The 16,534-nt window shown below is 30.7% G+C and overlaps 2 protein-coding genes across 2 annotated transcripts; both read right to left on the reverse strand.

Moving 5' to 3' along the window:
* Nucleotides 1-3,663: 3,663 nt before the first annotated feature.
* On the reverse strand, nucleotides 3,664-5,565 carry LOC146903237 (uncharacterized). Its single transcript, XM_085738783.1, has 4 exons — nucleotides 5,296-5,565; nucleotides 5,103-5,210; nucleotides 4,207-4,422; nucleotides 3,664-3,907 (listed from the first exon to the last, which is right to left on the reverse strand). The coding sequence occupies exons 1-4, from the start codon at nucleotides 5,474-5,476 to the stop codon at nucleotides 3,864-3,866; spliced, it is 549 nt and encodes a 182-aa protein (XP_085594909.1). The 5' UTR covers nucleotides 5,477-5,565; the 3' UTR covers nucleotides 3,664-3,863.
* Nucleotides 5,566-9,432: 3,867 nt separating this feature from the next.
* On the reverse strand, nucleotides 9,433-15,388 carry CER3 (Fatty acid hydroxylase superfamily). Its single transcript, XM_085738784.1, has 11 exons — nucleotides 15,034-15,388; nucleotides 14,698-14,930; nucleotides 14,367-14,599; nucleotides 13,710-13,929; nucleotides 12,330-12,457; nucleotides 11,970-12,226; nucleotides 11,686-11,793; nucleotides 11,055-11,261; nucleotides 10,543-10,653; nucleotides 9,943-10,116; nucleotides 9,433-9,845 (listed from the first exon to the last, which is right to left on the reverse strand). Exons 1-11 carry the CDS (start codon nucleotides 15,082-15,084, stop codon nucleotides 9,666-9,668), a joined length of 1,902 nt encoding a protein of 633 aa, XP_085594910.1. The 5' UTR covers nucleotides 15,085-15,388; the 3' UTR covers nucleotides 9,433-9,665.
* Nucleotides 15,389-16,534: the final 1,146 nt, after the last annotated feature.

Genomic DNA, 16,534 nt, shown 5'->3' on the forward strand with positions numbered 1-16,534 from the left:
GTGGTGGAGAAAGCAATTTCGTTTGGGCTGGTGTTAATGGGCCGGACCCATGCAGGGCTTATACATGGTGCATAAGTTTGACTTATGCATGATAACCACACCCTGTTCCGTGTGAAGTAAACGAATATTATAGTCACCTTAGACATTATGAGTGAGTAGCGTTTATCACCTATATATGGAAAGTAAAACACCATTAATATCATGTACGCCTAAATCTTATACTACCCCCAAGTCAAAACGGGATGGGATGTTAAGTTTCAACAACTGAAGTGAAGGGAGATTGATATTGAACACCGACCATTAAGTTGAGTAGGCCAAAAGGAAGACCTAGAAGTTATTCAGACGTACAAAACTTTTCAAAATCGACATTTGATGAGAAAAATAATTTGAAATTGGTTGGATTAGGAAGTGTCACATGCAGTATATATACTCTAGTTCAAAATTTAAAAAATGTTTAAAAATTTGACGAGGACCAACTTTAACGTTTTCATCTTTAAGTAGAAATTCAAGTCCTCAAACACGTTTTTTATTTTTATGGTTTAGACTTTCAGACAATAACATGAATGATGATGATTCAACAAGTATACGAGAAAAATTATAATATTTTTTCAAGAAGTGGACAAATAAATCATCCAATTAAAATTTGCCAACTGTGTCTTGAAAAATTTTTGAAGCTATTTTTCTTGAGAAGTAGCATTTTCCTAAATCCGTACAAAAGAGAAAAATTAACCCAACAACTAATTAGTAACATTTGTCATTAAAAAAAAAAATTAAGAAAAAAGATAACTTTATATAAGAAGAGATTTTTTTTTTAAGGAACTGGAAGGAGAGATTATAAATTATTTTATAATATTATTTTTCAATAATGATATAAGAAAGATAAATTAAAATAAAGATAAATTAAAAAAAGAAAGATAAATTAAAATAGTTGAAAAGAAATTGAGTAATAAATAGTACTACATCCGTTTTAAAATGAGTGTCGTTTTAGCCAAAAAAATTGTTTCAAAATAAATGTCACTTTCAGTTTCCAATGCAATATTAATTTTTTTCTTTTCAATTGTACCCTTCAATTAATACTATATACACTACTTCCAAAGTATTATTTTTTCTTTAATGAAAAACAAACCAATTGTTGATTAGGATAATTTGGTAAAATAACATCTCTCTCTGTTTTTTTTGGTCAAGTAGCCTAATGACTAGATTCACACACATTATGTGTGGAGAAGTGGGGAATCTGGGGTTCGAACCCGACCCCTGCACAAATTATCTTTGGTAGCTACCAACTGAGCTACACTTACGGGACTCTTTCTTTTAATTGATACATTTCTTACTATGCGTGTAAAAACCTTAAACGATATTCATTTCTTAATATGGAGTATATAAATTTAAATGCAATTTTGTTCCCTGTGTATTTTGGGTAAACCGTAATTTTGGTATTTAATTGCACAATTTTGGTTTTTTATTTCTGAGATTTGATCAATATAAAATTTTGATCATCTAAATCGATGACATTTTTTTGTTGAGGAATTGATGACTTTTTTTTTGAAAGATCAAATTTGAAGTCTTGACAAAAATTGTTCGCTCTCGGTCCCTTTTATAATTCAATTCGTTGATTTTATATGTTTGGTGACAACTCAATTTCATTGATATTGTAAAACAACTAATCAATATGTATATTCATTCATTTGTTCAAAAAAATATGTATTCATTAGTCTTTTTTTTTTTTTGGTAGTAACATTAGTCGTTTCTTGCTAATATGTATACATTAAACTTAAACATCAAAGTATCATACATCTATAGCTACGATAATAAGTAGTTTTTTTTTTTTCTTCAATCGTACCATGTTTTTCAAATATCAAATAAAAAAAATATCAAACATTTTGTCAAGAAAAAAAATCACATCAAACATTTTTGTCAAAAAAAAATATCAAACATCTAATGTAATATTTTTACAAAAATAAATCGTATTAATTCCGGTTTCTCAAAGAAATAACATTTCTAGTCCAATTGCTAATCATTAACATCTACATCTCTCTCCCTCTAAAAAGAAAAACCTCTACATCTCTCTCTTCTCTTTGTCAAACCTTATTCGTCATGATTTTTCTTCGTCTTCTTCTTCTTGATCTATTAAAGAAAGGTGATTCATGATCAATTTTAATCTAAAATCACCTTTCATAATGATTTTTTCTTTCTCTTTTAGTCAAACAAATGATTTTCACATATTTTCGATCTTCTTTTATATGCTTTATGATTTTGTCTTGTTAGCACAACGTTGTTTGTTTTGATTTCTTATATTTGTATGATGTATTTTTTATTTTCAGTCGTAGGAATAAAATTTCCTCACAACTTCTCAACTTTTTATTCTCACGTTAAAAGAGTGCAAATTTTTTATTCCAATAAATGAAACATAACTGCCCACTTTCTCTATTATTATTTTAGTTCTATTTTATCTATACTATATATAAAGAAAATAGGCTTAAAATACATGAGTTTGGATTGACTTTTTCATTACTTATTATACCCTTTATTTAAACTATTTTATTTACTACTTTATCTTTTAATATTATTATTTTAAATTTTAATTAAAAAAATTAAATCTCATTAAAAAGGAAATATCCAACTACAATAGGAACAATATTATCAATATTATATATGAAGGGGATAAAAATTTTGGGCTGAAATTTTTATAATTCCAATTATACTCTTAAACAATTTTTCTATATTAATGTTGTATTGTTGATGATATTAAAAATAAGGATTTATATTATATTTGTTAAATTATTGTTGTTATTGAAAAAGATAACATGGTTTTTTGGTTTGCTACAATTTGAAAGTCACAAACATTCGCATTTATAATTTTAATCAAAATCAAAATTTCATAATAAAATATCGCTCATAATTTACTCGCTTTAACACAATAAAAAGAGCAGAAATACGAGCACTCTTTTCACTAATATTTTATAATTTTTTTAAACAAGGTTTCTAGAAATATAAATAATTAACCTAGAAATATATTCCCAAAAATAAGATTCTTTGGAAACCTAATCCCAAGAATAAATTTTAGTCATGAAACAAACACACCCTAGGAGATGGGAAATGTGTAATATAGTGAACAATTGACTCAAAGCCTATCAAGAATGACGTGTTGCCCATTTATTTATTCTTTTTACAAAAATGTTCTCTTTTGCATTTATGACATTCTTTTTTCTAGCGCGCATTCTCTAATATGATAAAATTCACGTAAATATCACACTTTTAAAAAGTGTCCCACACAAAGTGGTGAGACACGGATAGACAATTGATCGTTAGAAGAGGGTTAAAACAGAAAATTTCAAATTTCAAATTCAGATGTTTACAAATTATTGGTGTAAACATCTGAATTTGAAATTAAAACAGAAAATTAACCAATATACTTTCTTATCTGATCAAAAAGAATTCCATGTCCAATTTATCTAGAGAGTCAATAACAAAACATCCTAATTAAATTTCCAAGATGTAAAACTTACATGGCAGGTCCTCGTGTCATTAATTTAGTAGGTCAACTTGAAGGGGAAAAAATATCATTCAGAATTTGCGATTGCATCATTTTTTCAGAGAACTTGTTATAATTTAGATCCCATCTACATGCCAAAGGTTAACAGATAGATAAGGAAGCTCATACTATTGAAACAACTTACACATTGCATGTAAAGTATACCAAAATAAGTTTACAATACAAATTTGTCGGTACTATATTCCTATCAAAAGACAAAGATGATAACTAGAGAATTCTAAATACATTCATTCATGATATGAGCACCTAAAACAACACCCCGTATAGGTTATTATATTCTATGTTTACATTTATATCCAAAATGATTCCATCAACTATGAGCTCTCATCAGCTGTGCGTTGAGGATCATATTTCCTGCAGCATATATATAGAAGTAGAGTTATAACCATCCAAAATAATTCTTAATTAAAATTTATCCTCAGATTCCTTATGCTAAGTCAACTTGGAAGAATAAATTAACCATCAAAATGATCAAGTTTCCTAGCTAGTCTTGTCTTCCATCAGAAGGACAAAAAAAATCTGTCATGAGCCATAGTATATTGTGTCTACCATTAACATTGAATCTAATTTTCAGCAACAAACAACAAAAGCAAGAACTGAAATAGTAAATATATGACTATGAATAGAGAAGTTGAAGCAGCAAAGAATTTTACTTGAAGTTGAAGTTGTCCGACAAGTTTGGTACACGGTGTGCTTCACAGTTTCCTTTTGTCCCTGAGTAACGCGATCAGAGATGTGTGTTTGAGGAATATGGCTTTCAGACCTTTTGTTCAAATTTTCCAAATCATCAGCTTGTTGGTTGTTGACATTCATTGTTGACTTTCCAGTTGAAACATCTTTCCTTATCATTTCTTGGTCCTGCAAAGGTTCTGCAATTTAGCAGAAATGAATAATTAGGTGACAACAACATGATCATATATCTTCACATTTCAATTTTTTATGTTTCTTCTCAAATAGGAATTTCTCAAGTGAGAATGAAATCTATCACCAAGAGCGCCACGGTTTATATGCCTCCACAACATAGTATCAGTAAAATCATACGAAGAAGTGAGACAAGGTAACAATGTTGGAGTGTCATATTTAATTATAATTTTCAATGTCATATAGGCTATATACACTAAATCTTTTGGGTCTTGCCTTACTCAATGATTCAACTTTTTCATTCTTCTATTTTAATTTACTCGTTCATATTGGACTATTGGTATATTTGTTTATACTCAAGTCTCCAACATAAAGCTACCAATATGCTAGAAAAGAGGGTTAATGAGCTACAAAACATAATCACTATAATGTCAATTAATGAAATCAAGAGATTAATATCTTTTCCACCATTTCTTTTAAAATTGTCTCTAAACCTTAGCATCCAATTAATAAATGATTATACACACCTTTTCCTAATTCCAAATCCTCAATGCTAACATAATCTTTAACAGTTATCCATGACACAAATTCAGCAGCTAAAGTTACAAAACAAAAGCAACATGCATCTATCCATATCCATAACAACAATTAAAGTAGAAAGTAGAAAATTGATAACAAGTGTACCTACCTTGAGTTGAAAGTGGAAGCTCAATAACAGGATCATACATATAGCCCTGAGATTTGAGATACTCCTTAAACCAGTGCCTCTCTTTTATAGGTTTTTTCAGCTCCACCACTGTGATCATAAACAAATTAACACCCAATTGAAAAAGAAGCAATGAAGGTAAAAATAAAACGATGTGTAAGTTTGAATTTGAAACCTTTGAAGTTGTTGGGTGATGGAAAACCAGAGCCAGAGGGTTGAGGAGAAAGAAGAGGAGCATACAAAAAAGTATCAGACTTAAGATAATCCAAAAACTTCTTCACCAATGGTTTCTTTCCGCTGCGCTTATTAATTGGTTTCTTGTTTTGAACTCTTAAACGATGATTTCTGATATCCATTTTCTTCTTCTTCTTCTTCTTCTTCTTTGAATCCGACCAAAATGCACAAGATTTGGAGAAGTCTAGGAAAAAGGTATGGACAACGTTGTTTTGTTTGTTTTGTTGGCGGTTTACAAACTTTAACAACGACACACGTGTCCGTTTTGAGGTAACCGCTACTGTCACGTGTCAAATTCATTTTCTGAATAGCCATGCAGCCCAATCGGCTATGTTTGGTGCTTATTACTTTTCTGACCCCCTTCATTGCTCACAGACCCTCCAAATTTTTCGAACAGTTATTTTTTATTTATTTTTATACAAAAGAGGGCAAAAGTCTATAGAACAGTTCTTTTTATAAGACTCTTTTAAAAAAAAATTGTCTTTTTTTATAAGATTCTTTTGATATTTCCAAAAATATTAATTAATTCTTTACCAATATTCTTCTATTTATTTTATATCTTTTATCCACGTATCCCTTTGGTATATTTCCCTTTGGTATATACCAAAATAGAATAAAAAATTTCCTCTTCAAAAAAAAAAGAATAAAAAATTTCCATATACGTTTATGGTGGTTTGAAGGTTGTGAAAATAAATCTCATAGCCAAAATACAACTGTTTTCTTTATCATTAGAGTATCCATGCACTTGTCCTTATGAGCTTAGCTCAGTTGTAGGAACAACGTATGGTAATATACAAAATTCGAGGTTCAAATTCAAGCCACCACTAAAAAAGAGTATCCATGCACTTGTTTATTTTCTAGAACTTGCCTCTATTCTCTATAGCTGTTTGGTTTTTATATTTACATATATTGAGGCACGTTTTATTGGTAATCTGAGCTTTTTTAAGTCACCTTGTATATTATTCGTTGTTGATCCTCTTTTATGATTAAAATTTTTCTCTTTTCTTCCAGTGACAAACCACGTTATAAACGAATTTTTTTTTCTTCTACCCCTATCACCAAAAAGATTGATATGTCCGCCCCTAGTTGAAAACTATTGATACAAATACCCTTGTTCTTCATTATAGTTGGCGAGCATGCCTATTTTTTCAACAATCTCTGCAAAACTGCAGGTTTTACATTTCACTTGGAGAGCATCATATTTTTTTTTAGTTTTTCTTCTTCTTTTGTTCTTAATATCAAATGGCGAACTAGCCATTGTTACTTTTTTTATTTAATTTTTACATGCTTGACAACTAAAATGGCGAGCATGCCCATTTTTTTTCCATTTTTTTACGACCTTACTTTTGTTTTTGTTTTTGTTTTTATTTTTATTAAAACAACCACATTTCTTTAATTTAAAAAAACAACCTAAAATATTTTTTTAAGCATTTAACAAAAATACATTAAAATGAAACATTGTCACAAACTTAAAACATCTATTACCTTTATCTATTCCTAATTTTGTGAAAAAGCACCGAGAAAATGTGGATTGTGTTCCAGGACCGGGCATATTCATAGGAATTGTCTAACGTTTCTGATAGAGGCAATGTTGTATTAAACAAAAAAGGTGTACCAAATAAAAGTAAAAAAAAAATCAAATGGCATGTTTGCCATTTGAAATGTAGAACACAAAAAAAAATAACTAAAAAATAAAAAATGGCATGGTCACCATTTCAAATAAAGAACATGAAAAAAATTAAAAAAAGAACATGCACGCCATTCCATTTGTGTGACACACATATGTTCAGCTAAAAGCCTGCAAGCTTGCAGAGAAAGTGGAAAAAATGGTTATGCTCGCCAAGTAAAATTAAGAACAGGGGCATTTGTATCAATAGTTTTCAACTAGGGGCAGACATATCAATTTTTTTGGTGATAGGGGTAGAAGAAAAAAAATTCCGTTATAAACCTTTTTAGATATTTATCCTCTTTAGAGTTAGGTAGAAACTTTATTTTCTTTGTTTTGGTAGTGTCTTAAGCTTGGGATTGCTATGAAATTAGTAACATCTTAAATTTGGAGTAGGAACATTAAAGAATTTGGTTAAAAGAGACACACAAATTGGTCTCTCTTCTATAAAAGGAAAATAGAAAACAAAGAGCCATTAGTCGCGAAAGCAATGGTCTCTTGGAAAAAGTTCTTGGTGGATACATAACTCCAATTTTAGCTTAATTTCCCAAAATATCTCACATTTATCTAAGCCAGGTTCTAACCTTTAAATGACTAAAAAATATGTGTTTTGATCACAACTTTTATCATCTATGTAGAATGTTTTCAAGCCTATGATAAAAAGACATATACATGTTGATTGAGTGATTTTCTTATTAAATACTTGAGAGAACGGTGATGCTTTCCACACATAACATTATTTTCATGGTTTTTAGAGTCAGTTTACAGAAACTTGAGTCAATATTAGGAGATTTTTAGTTAAGGTTTGTAATAATTAGAAGAAATTGTCATTGTATTCAAAATATGCATTGAAGATCTTTTAACCATATCGAAATCACCCTAACCAGACAATTCGTGGCATGCTTTTTACAAGATGCATCTGAGATTATCTTGGGGGTATAGTTATTATGGAAGTTATGGTAATAGAATGAGACAAATAATGAAGAAAACTGAGGATACAAGCTCATGGGGGCTGCACATGACGCATCACGCAAGATGATGAAGAAATCAGGAGACAAACTTGTGTCTATTGCGCATCGCGTAGGGTCATTAAAAGTAGTATGCGCATCATGCATAAAGGTTGCACATTACGCACGACCGTTCTAAAAATTAGGATTTTGTGTTTTCTATATCCTGAAACATCCATACCAGACCAAAGGGGTCAAATTAGTGCGCCAAAGAGCTCAGAAACGTGATTTTGATTGGAGCCTCTTGTTCATCATCAATTTATGCATAATTTTTTAATCTTTTTGCTATATCTATTATGATTATGAGTAGCTAGTTTTCTTAGATTAGGTTAAGTCGTAGATGAACATCTTGGAACTACTTGAACCATGCAATCACCGAGTACTTTTTATGCAATTGCAACCCTACTATTATTCAGTTATCTTAGCGCATAATATTTTTTATATGTTGGATATATAAACTGATTTCAAATGTTTGATGGTTACTAACTCTAACTGATGAAATTCGATCTAAGATAATTGTTCAAACGATAATATCTCGCTGTTGTACTCCGAGCTACTAAAACTTTTTTTTTTTTTCAAAAAAAACATATGCAAGGAAAAACAAAAAAATATATATATGCAAGCGGAAATAAAATGAAACAAAGCAGTAACAAATGGAAGAAATCCCACGGCGCCTACTTTGTTGAAATTTGTCTTGTAGTGGAGTTGAGTTGATTATACAATCCAACCTATAACCATATTAGTTAGCTTTTCCCGAATTATTGAACAATTATTAATTGGGCGGTTTAAAATTAATGCAACCAACAACTATATATCAGAAAATTTACATGTCATTAATAACTCCATTGTCTGCCAAGTTTCAGCCACCATACCTTCTGATTTCAAAATAATATATAAAAATACTCAATGCATTTTGTGGAAAGGATGACATTTTTTTTGTCATGTGACTGATTACATAATAATGTTGCGATCATAATAGATTTGAATTTGAAGAATAGGCTTATGGAATTATGTTAATTTATGGGATGATTCTTTTTTCTTAAATGTAAAGTATTATATAAGTTTTTTTAGAGGCAAGATCATTCGGTTCAGTTTAATTTAATACAGATTAAGTTATACAGTTAAGCCAATCAATACACTCAACAAGTTTAACATATGGTTTAACCAGTAATCCATAGACCCACCCTTGATGAATCAATCATCGGGTTGGTTTTTAAAACATTTGTTATTATACTAAGTGTGTTAAATTATCTGTAAAGTTGAACATTTAAAATCAAGCATGTAACTAAAGTAACTACATTATAATTTCAAGAAAGTTTTTGTCAATTTCATAATTTCAATGTGGGAAAAATGATGTTTCAATTAATATAGAACAAAATGAAAAATAAAAGAAGCAATCAGAGGGTGTGAACTGGCTAGTTTGCTTAAACTTCATTTATGGTATGATTATGAACCACTAACAATGTATATATCTGATCAATATGATCGTATACAAAACATAAAAGTAATATAGTAAATAGACTTGAATAATGAATACAACCATACTTAATGCCAATCTGAAATGCAATAGTATAGTATACCAAAACATATAAGACACAACATTAGAAAGTTGCTTGTTTGTGACAAATATATATATTTTTAATCTGTTTTAGTGTGTGGACTTGAAACTGGCCTTAAGCCATGTTTGAGTGCTGCTTTCCACACAAGATCAATCCTGTTAACATCTAAGGCACCAACTTCATGATGAGTCCAACCTTCAAGACTATGTACCACTCCTCCAGCATGGCATGCATGAACTACTCCTCTATCCATTGTGTACTACATCAATAAAATTCACCAACATATAGTAATTAATATCTTATTCAATTTATATATACATGAGAAAAATATTAATGAAGTTGATTGATTTGCTTACCTCACAACAACCAAGACCTTCCACGTCTTCTGGTAATCTCATGGCTGCTAGATCACCATAAGTACAATCTCTTCTGAATGATAAAATTGGTGGGACAACAAATTGATGAAAATGGGTTCCACTTGGTGCCCAACTTTGCTCTCTTGGAGTTATCCACTTGCCAACAATCCAGGCCTGTATTAAGACAATTAGACAAGTAAACCATATTGCAAATTAATCACAAGAACTTTCTCATATGGTTCACACTTCACTTCACAATAATTCAAATTTCAACATGATTATGCTATAACTAAATTTGGAAAGTTGACTCTTATTTATTTTCGAGCGCAATTACATAGACTTATTTCACAAGTTGTAGAACTGTCCACGGAGTTGATATCTCAAAAGATGTTTTTCTTACACCTTGGTGGGATATTGAATTCATGACCACATTGTAAAGTTGTCCCGAAAACGACAGCCGAAATTCAAAATTTTTGATGTACTAATAAAAATTGACATGTGAGTATGATATTAGCATATTCCACCGGCATTATTGTTTACTGATATTTTGAGCTGAGTGTGAAGTGCCAGTGAAAGATATTGGCATGAAAAGGAAAGTACCTTGCAGTTTTGTGCTGCTTGGTATTTTGTGACTTGAACAAGGTAACTTTGGTATTCAAGAGGGGCTTCTTTTTGAATATTCTGAAATCTGTCTGTTGAAATAGTTAACATCTGCAAAGTATCATCATTAGATCTAATTAGGAATGAATTAGTATAAATCAAGTTCAAATAATTACATTACACTCTATCTCATATTAAATTATAAACATCATTGATTTAAAGTGTTCCCCTTCCTACCCCTCCCAGCTATTAAACATTGAATGTCTCCATCATAGCTTTTTGTACATGCAATACAATAGTACTAGTACATGTTACTTAATATAACTTGGTAAAATCACTGATATAAATGTGAAAAGTTGTGAGGATATAAAACAGTAAAGTTGCACATGTGAAATGGATTACAAACAACTATTTACTAATGAAACTTTGATCTAAAACTAATATCTGATAATCTAGGGAGAGAAATGAGGTAAAAAAACAATTAATGAAGATAACAATGGGAGAAAAATTACCAGAACTCTAACTTTCTTTTGACAAAGGTAGAGTGCAATTGCTCTTCCAAGTTTGGAAGTAGCTCCTGTGAGGAACACCTCTTCCACATTTTGAGGGATTTCATTGAGAATGACAGCAGCAGTTAAAGTGTTTCCATGAACAACTCTAACCTTAAGGTTTGGATGCTTGTCCACAAAAAGCTTTCCACCACCGTTTAGGGACTCATTCTGTTTTCAGTCAAATAATAACCATTTAAAATATGATTTAATTCATATACACCGTCGTCGTCTAAATAATTTTTAGGCAATACTCACATTATATGCTGGTTAAAATTGTATCAGAACCTATCCTAAATTCGTTAATGGGACATTTATATTATCCACACGTCAGGCACAATAGTTTTAGACATAAAGGGATGTGTTGGAATATAATGTAGAAAAAAAGCTTAGCAAAGATGGTCCACCATTCTAATCAATTATGACGTACTACAAAATTTTTAGTTTTGTCAGGTATGTATCAGAGATCAACAAGGCATTAAAATCTTCAACAACTTTGTAAGAGAATGCCAGATATCGTTTTTTTTTTTTTATCAAAATTGTCAAATTAAATAGCAAAAAAAAATAAAAGAAGAAATTCAATAATATGACAAACCTTGTTCAATGCAGCTAGGCTAATGACTTTAACACCCATTTTATCAGCCCTGAGGATTGCTTGCTCAATTTGCTTGTTAATTCCATCAGTAGCAAATGGCAAGAAATACTGTTAACAATATTGAAAATGAAAAGAAAAAAGATCAATACTTTCATCATTCTTTTTTTTTTTTTGGTACAAACTTTCATCATTCTTTTTCCAAGCCCTATACAGCTCGGCATTATGGTGCTGTAATTGTAGAGACCGTTAAACTTAGAGAGAAATGTTTAGAGTAGATGACCGACCTGAAAGCCACATCGCGGTACAACCCAGGTTTGGTGGAGTCTACCTCTGAGGTAATAGAAACTAAGTAAAAAGGTTTTGGACCAAAGCCACATTGCCATCACAACTAAAAAGGTTACTGGCAAACATGGGATGAAGAAGAGTCTTGTTGTGTATGCCAATGAAGAAGCGGATCGTAGAACAAACGGAACATGCATGGCGGATGAGATATCAACCATATGAGCCAAGAAAACAAAATGTGGTACCGTAGCGCCATTTCCTGCATTGATACAGATACAATATACACCTTTATTATCATAAATTCATAATTAGGATTATTAATATTTAGATGAAAATAGTGAATCATAGGACAAGTTAATTACCTGAACCTGAACTTAATGTTTCGTGTAATGTCCATGAATTTTTGTTAAGAGTATTGCCTAATGCGTCAAAGAGAGGCATAAAGAGGCAGAAATTAGTGTCCTTATCAGTGTGGTGAAGATTGTGATATCTGTATAGCATAGAAAAAGAGATGAGTCAATACACATTGGTTGGACCACTATATAGATAAAGATAAATGCATGCCCATTTCTAATGGTTTTCTTCTGTCCTGCCAGTTCAACACAAGGATAATCATGCAGGGGAAATTTAATAGGCTTCTAGCAATATGAACGCAATTGGTCCACCAAAAATTTAACAATCTCCAACTAAGTTATTGCCCAATCTCTCAAAAGTTTGGTTCTCATGCACCATTTAGTTGAATGTAAAATTATTATTTATATTTGCATACATTATACATTCATTCATGTAAAAGTGGGTAAACAGTAAATTTAAGGTTAAAATCAATTTTAAGGTAAAAACTTCAAATTATAACTTCAAGTTAAAATCGATTATGAAAGTAAAATTAATTTTATTTGAAAACACCCAAACATGTCACAATCAAACATACATGTCAAGAATAAATTCAGCCTCTAAAAAATGAAACCAAACATATACTTCAATTGGTCTCTTCACTAATCTTGGGTACGAGTGTAATATTAACTAGTATTGATTTATTCAATAATAGTAGATATTTTTTATTAAAAAATTTAAGTTGAATTTTCTTCACATGAGTCTTATCCAACAAATGTTGCGCTATTAGTTTGGTTCCTTTATTTTCCTCTCCACTTTTCTCAATGGTATTTTGTGGAGAACAAGGGAGCGACTAGGAAACAATTAGACAGATATTACTGTAATTACCAACATCAGTTTTATGATATTTTTCTAATATTCCCCCAATTTACATGGATTACTTTTCCCCTTTTATCATCCAAACAAGCCCTAAAGAAACCAAACATGTTGCTATATACACCCTCCGATCACTATTATAAGCAAAAATCAACATTCTAGGTTCATTCATTAAATGATGTATGTAGTCTATAATAAAGACTACATACATCATTTAATGAATGAACCTAGAATGTTGATTTTTGCTTATAATAGTGACCGGAGGGTGTATATAAAAAAAATAATATTAAAGAATGGTTCACATTTACATTTTGGTGGTGAGGAAGTAAATGCTCATCACTTTCCTCACCAATAAACGGACAGAAATGAATGAGGGGGACTATCTTGTATTCTTTGTGTGTCTGACAATTGAACAAGTAATGAGTGTAAAAGAGATTCGTACTTTGATAGTTGATACTCAAGGGTGCATTAACTGTAATCTAAATTTAAATTGATTTTTTTGAACAAATGTAAATGGAAAATTTTAATAAACTTACGTTGGTGTGTATATCACATATCTAAGAAATGGAAATGCCTTGAACAATTTGTGTGGGATTATTTCAACGTTGCAATGACCAAAGCATCTTAGAAAATCAAAAATCAAAACATAGCCATATACCAAACTTCCGGATCCATATCCCATCATAGAAGCCCCAAAGATAGGAATGCCAATCACTGCCATCAAAATTAGATGTTCCAAAAGTGTTGCATTTCCAGCTGCACCAATAAAAAGTCATGCTTAATCACCAATACAATATTTACATTACATATGTAGTTAGTTTGAAAGGAGTATAGAATAGGTTCAAATATAGGATCGGTCCTATTCTAATATAGAGTCGGTCAAAAAAAAGTTACACGTGTATTCAATCACATCTAACCATATAACTATATAGATATTTATGGACATATTTTAACAATAAATATAAGAAAACGATATCATTGTGTAATTTAATTAGATGCGTGTGTAAAAATAATGTTTACTATGATTGATCAATCCTGTAAATAAAGTAAATAGTAAAAACACATGGAGGTATCATGATTCATGAACCAGAATAAAATATCTAACTAGTCTTCCTTTATTAACAATCAATTTCCAAAAACATAATCCATGTGATAAGGCTTAAAAAGTTAAAATGAATATCTGAGAATCTCACCGGTTAAAGGCGTTGGTACCGGAGATGAATGATGAAGAGAGTGATAGTTTTTGAAAAGATAATCTCCGTGAAATTTCTTATGTACCCAATAATAAAGTGGCTCAGAGACTCCCACATGTAAAATCATAGCAACAATAATGCCTTTTACATTCCATAGAGGAAGATGTTGAAGAAATGGGAAAATATAGCAAATTACAGTAGCAACAAGTGCTTGAAGAATCAAGAAATTGTCCCTGTTTCAAAAAATTATGATATAAATCAATAATCCAATCATACATATATATAAATACATACCAAATAATACTTTATCAATTGTAAAATGTTTAATTACCAGTCCCATTCTTTGTCAATTTGCTTGAAATCAACACCTTGTTGAAGAATCCTTCGATTTCTAGTAAGAAAAAGCATGTTACTATAAGAACTCCAAAACACGTGTAGTAGAGTTCTTAGACCACATAGTATGAGCAAATGAATGCACCACCAGCTGAGGTTGGAGTTTGAGGGTTCCTCTTCATTCAAAATTTCATACAATACTTTCCCCACCATTGGTCCATATAATACATACTACAATTTAAAATAACAAAGAAACATATTTAGATGTTATTGCCACAAAAATATTTGTTTTATCATAATAAAAGAGAAACATACATAGATGTTATTTATGTACCTTGAATATTCCAAAGTTTTCCCATGGCCATGATGATAAAGGAGCCCCCATCTTCTATACAAATATTTTTTTAGTACCTTTTCTTGTAGTAATAGGCTTGATCTATTTGTTTTTGTTGTTTTATACTAACACAAATAGAGTCCAAAAATTATATTACTTGCCAAGAGAAGGAAAAGGGAGGATTAAAATACCCAAAAGAGAATAAATCAGAAAGGAAGGGCTAAGCAACCAATGGGTATGTATGTAGGATAGGTTTGGTAGTCCAATGAAATTGTCTCCTCTATCTACCTTTTCCTTGTTAATGGGGAAGTAAAGTAGTGTATCTCTCTGGATTTGAACCCGTAACTTCTTAAGTATCTACACTCTCCAATCACATCACATATTTATAAGGGGAGTGGGGTTATGTTGTCAATACAGTACAGTTAAGTGGTCTCCCACATGTCTTTTTCTCACACGGAAATATAACTAGTATAGTATTAAATATTAGTTTTTATTTTTTATTACAAATGAGAAGCATATAGTATAACCGTAAGATTGATTCCACATGAATGAGAATTGATTCAGGATATATATATTTGATTTTGATATGTTTGGTGGTTATAAAATTGATTTTTTTTTTAAATTGATTATACTTGAAGTTAAGATTTCTAACTGATCGTACCTGATTAGAAGGTGGTTGCGAAATCGCGAGAAGTTAAGATTTCTACATTTTGAACCAAATACATCAACTTTATTTGACCCATTTGTCTCTTGTAAAAAGGACCGGAGGGAGTATATTGTATTGGGAATGATGAAAGTAGTAGTATTAATTAGAGTTATATTGTATTGGAAATGATGAAAGTTGTATTGAAAATTGAAATGGTTCAGTTATTTTGGGACACTTTTTTTTTAAAAATGGGTCAGATATTCCGGGATGGAGGGAGTATAGTATTAAATATTAGTTTTTATTTTTTATTACAAATGAGAAGCATAGTATACCGTAAGATTGATTCCACATGAATGAGAATTGATTCAGGATATATATATATATATATATATATATATATATATATATATATTTGATTTTGATATGTTTGGTGGTTATAAAATTGATTTTTTTTTTAAAATTGATTATACTTGAAGTTAAGATTTCTAACTGATCGTACCTGATCAGAAGGTGGTTGCGAAATCGCGAGAAGTGTAACCGTCTGAAAGATATTCGCGGGGATGTGGGAAAGAGATGTTACTGTTCGTTTGAACAGGTCTCAGTTGCTCCGCGACCCCCCCCCCCCCCCCCCCCCCCCCCCACATTTGATTCTTGAATAGATTTTCACACTTAAATATACAATTCAACTTAAAATTTGGGTCTTGCCAACGAAGATTCAAACATTCTTTAAACATTTTAAATTAAAAAAAAAATTATTAAAAAAAGTTAAATATTTTTATTTTCAATGCATTGATTATACAAATTTTCATAAAAGTTTACTATTTAAACCTATTAAAGAATATTCCAGAGGCATTC

This window comes from Medicago sativa, chromosome 8 (genome assembly GCF_051527215.1).
Source record: "Medicago sativa cultivar Bolivia chromosome 8, Bolivia_mono, whole genome shotgun sequence".
Classification (NCBI taxonomy): domain Eukaryota; kingdom Viridiplantae; phylum Streptophyta; class Magnoliopsida; order Fabales; family Fabaceae; genus Medicago; species Medicago sativa.

Coding starts and splice junctions, on each gene's coding strand:
- LOC146903237 (XM_085738783.1), bottom strand. CDS start 5,476: ATGGATATCAGAAATCATCGTTTAAGAGTTCAAAACAAGAAACCAATT. Junction 5,211..5,295: donor ATCACCCAACAACTTCAAAG/GTTTCAAATTCA, acceptor TTATGATCACAG/TGGTGGAGCTGAAAAAACCT. Junction 3,908..4,206: donor TCGGACAACTTCAACTTCAA/GTAAAATTCTTT, acceptor TATATGCTGCAG/GAAATATGATCCTCAACGCA.
- CER3 (XM_085738784.1), bottom strand. CDS start 15,084: ATGGGGGCTCCTTTATCATCATGGCCATGGGAAAACTTTGGAATATTC. Junction 13,930..14,366: donor GGTACCAACGCCTTTAACCG/GTGAGATTCTCA, acceptor TTATTGGTGCAG/CTGGAAATGCAACACTTTTG. Junction 11,794..11,969: donor TACCGCGATGTGGCTTTCAG/GTCGGTCATCTA, acceptor TATTGTTAACAG/TATTTCTTGCCATTTGCTAC.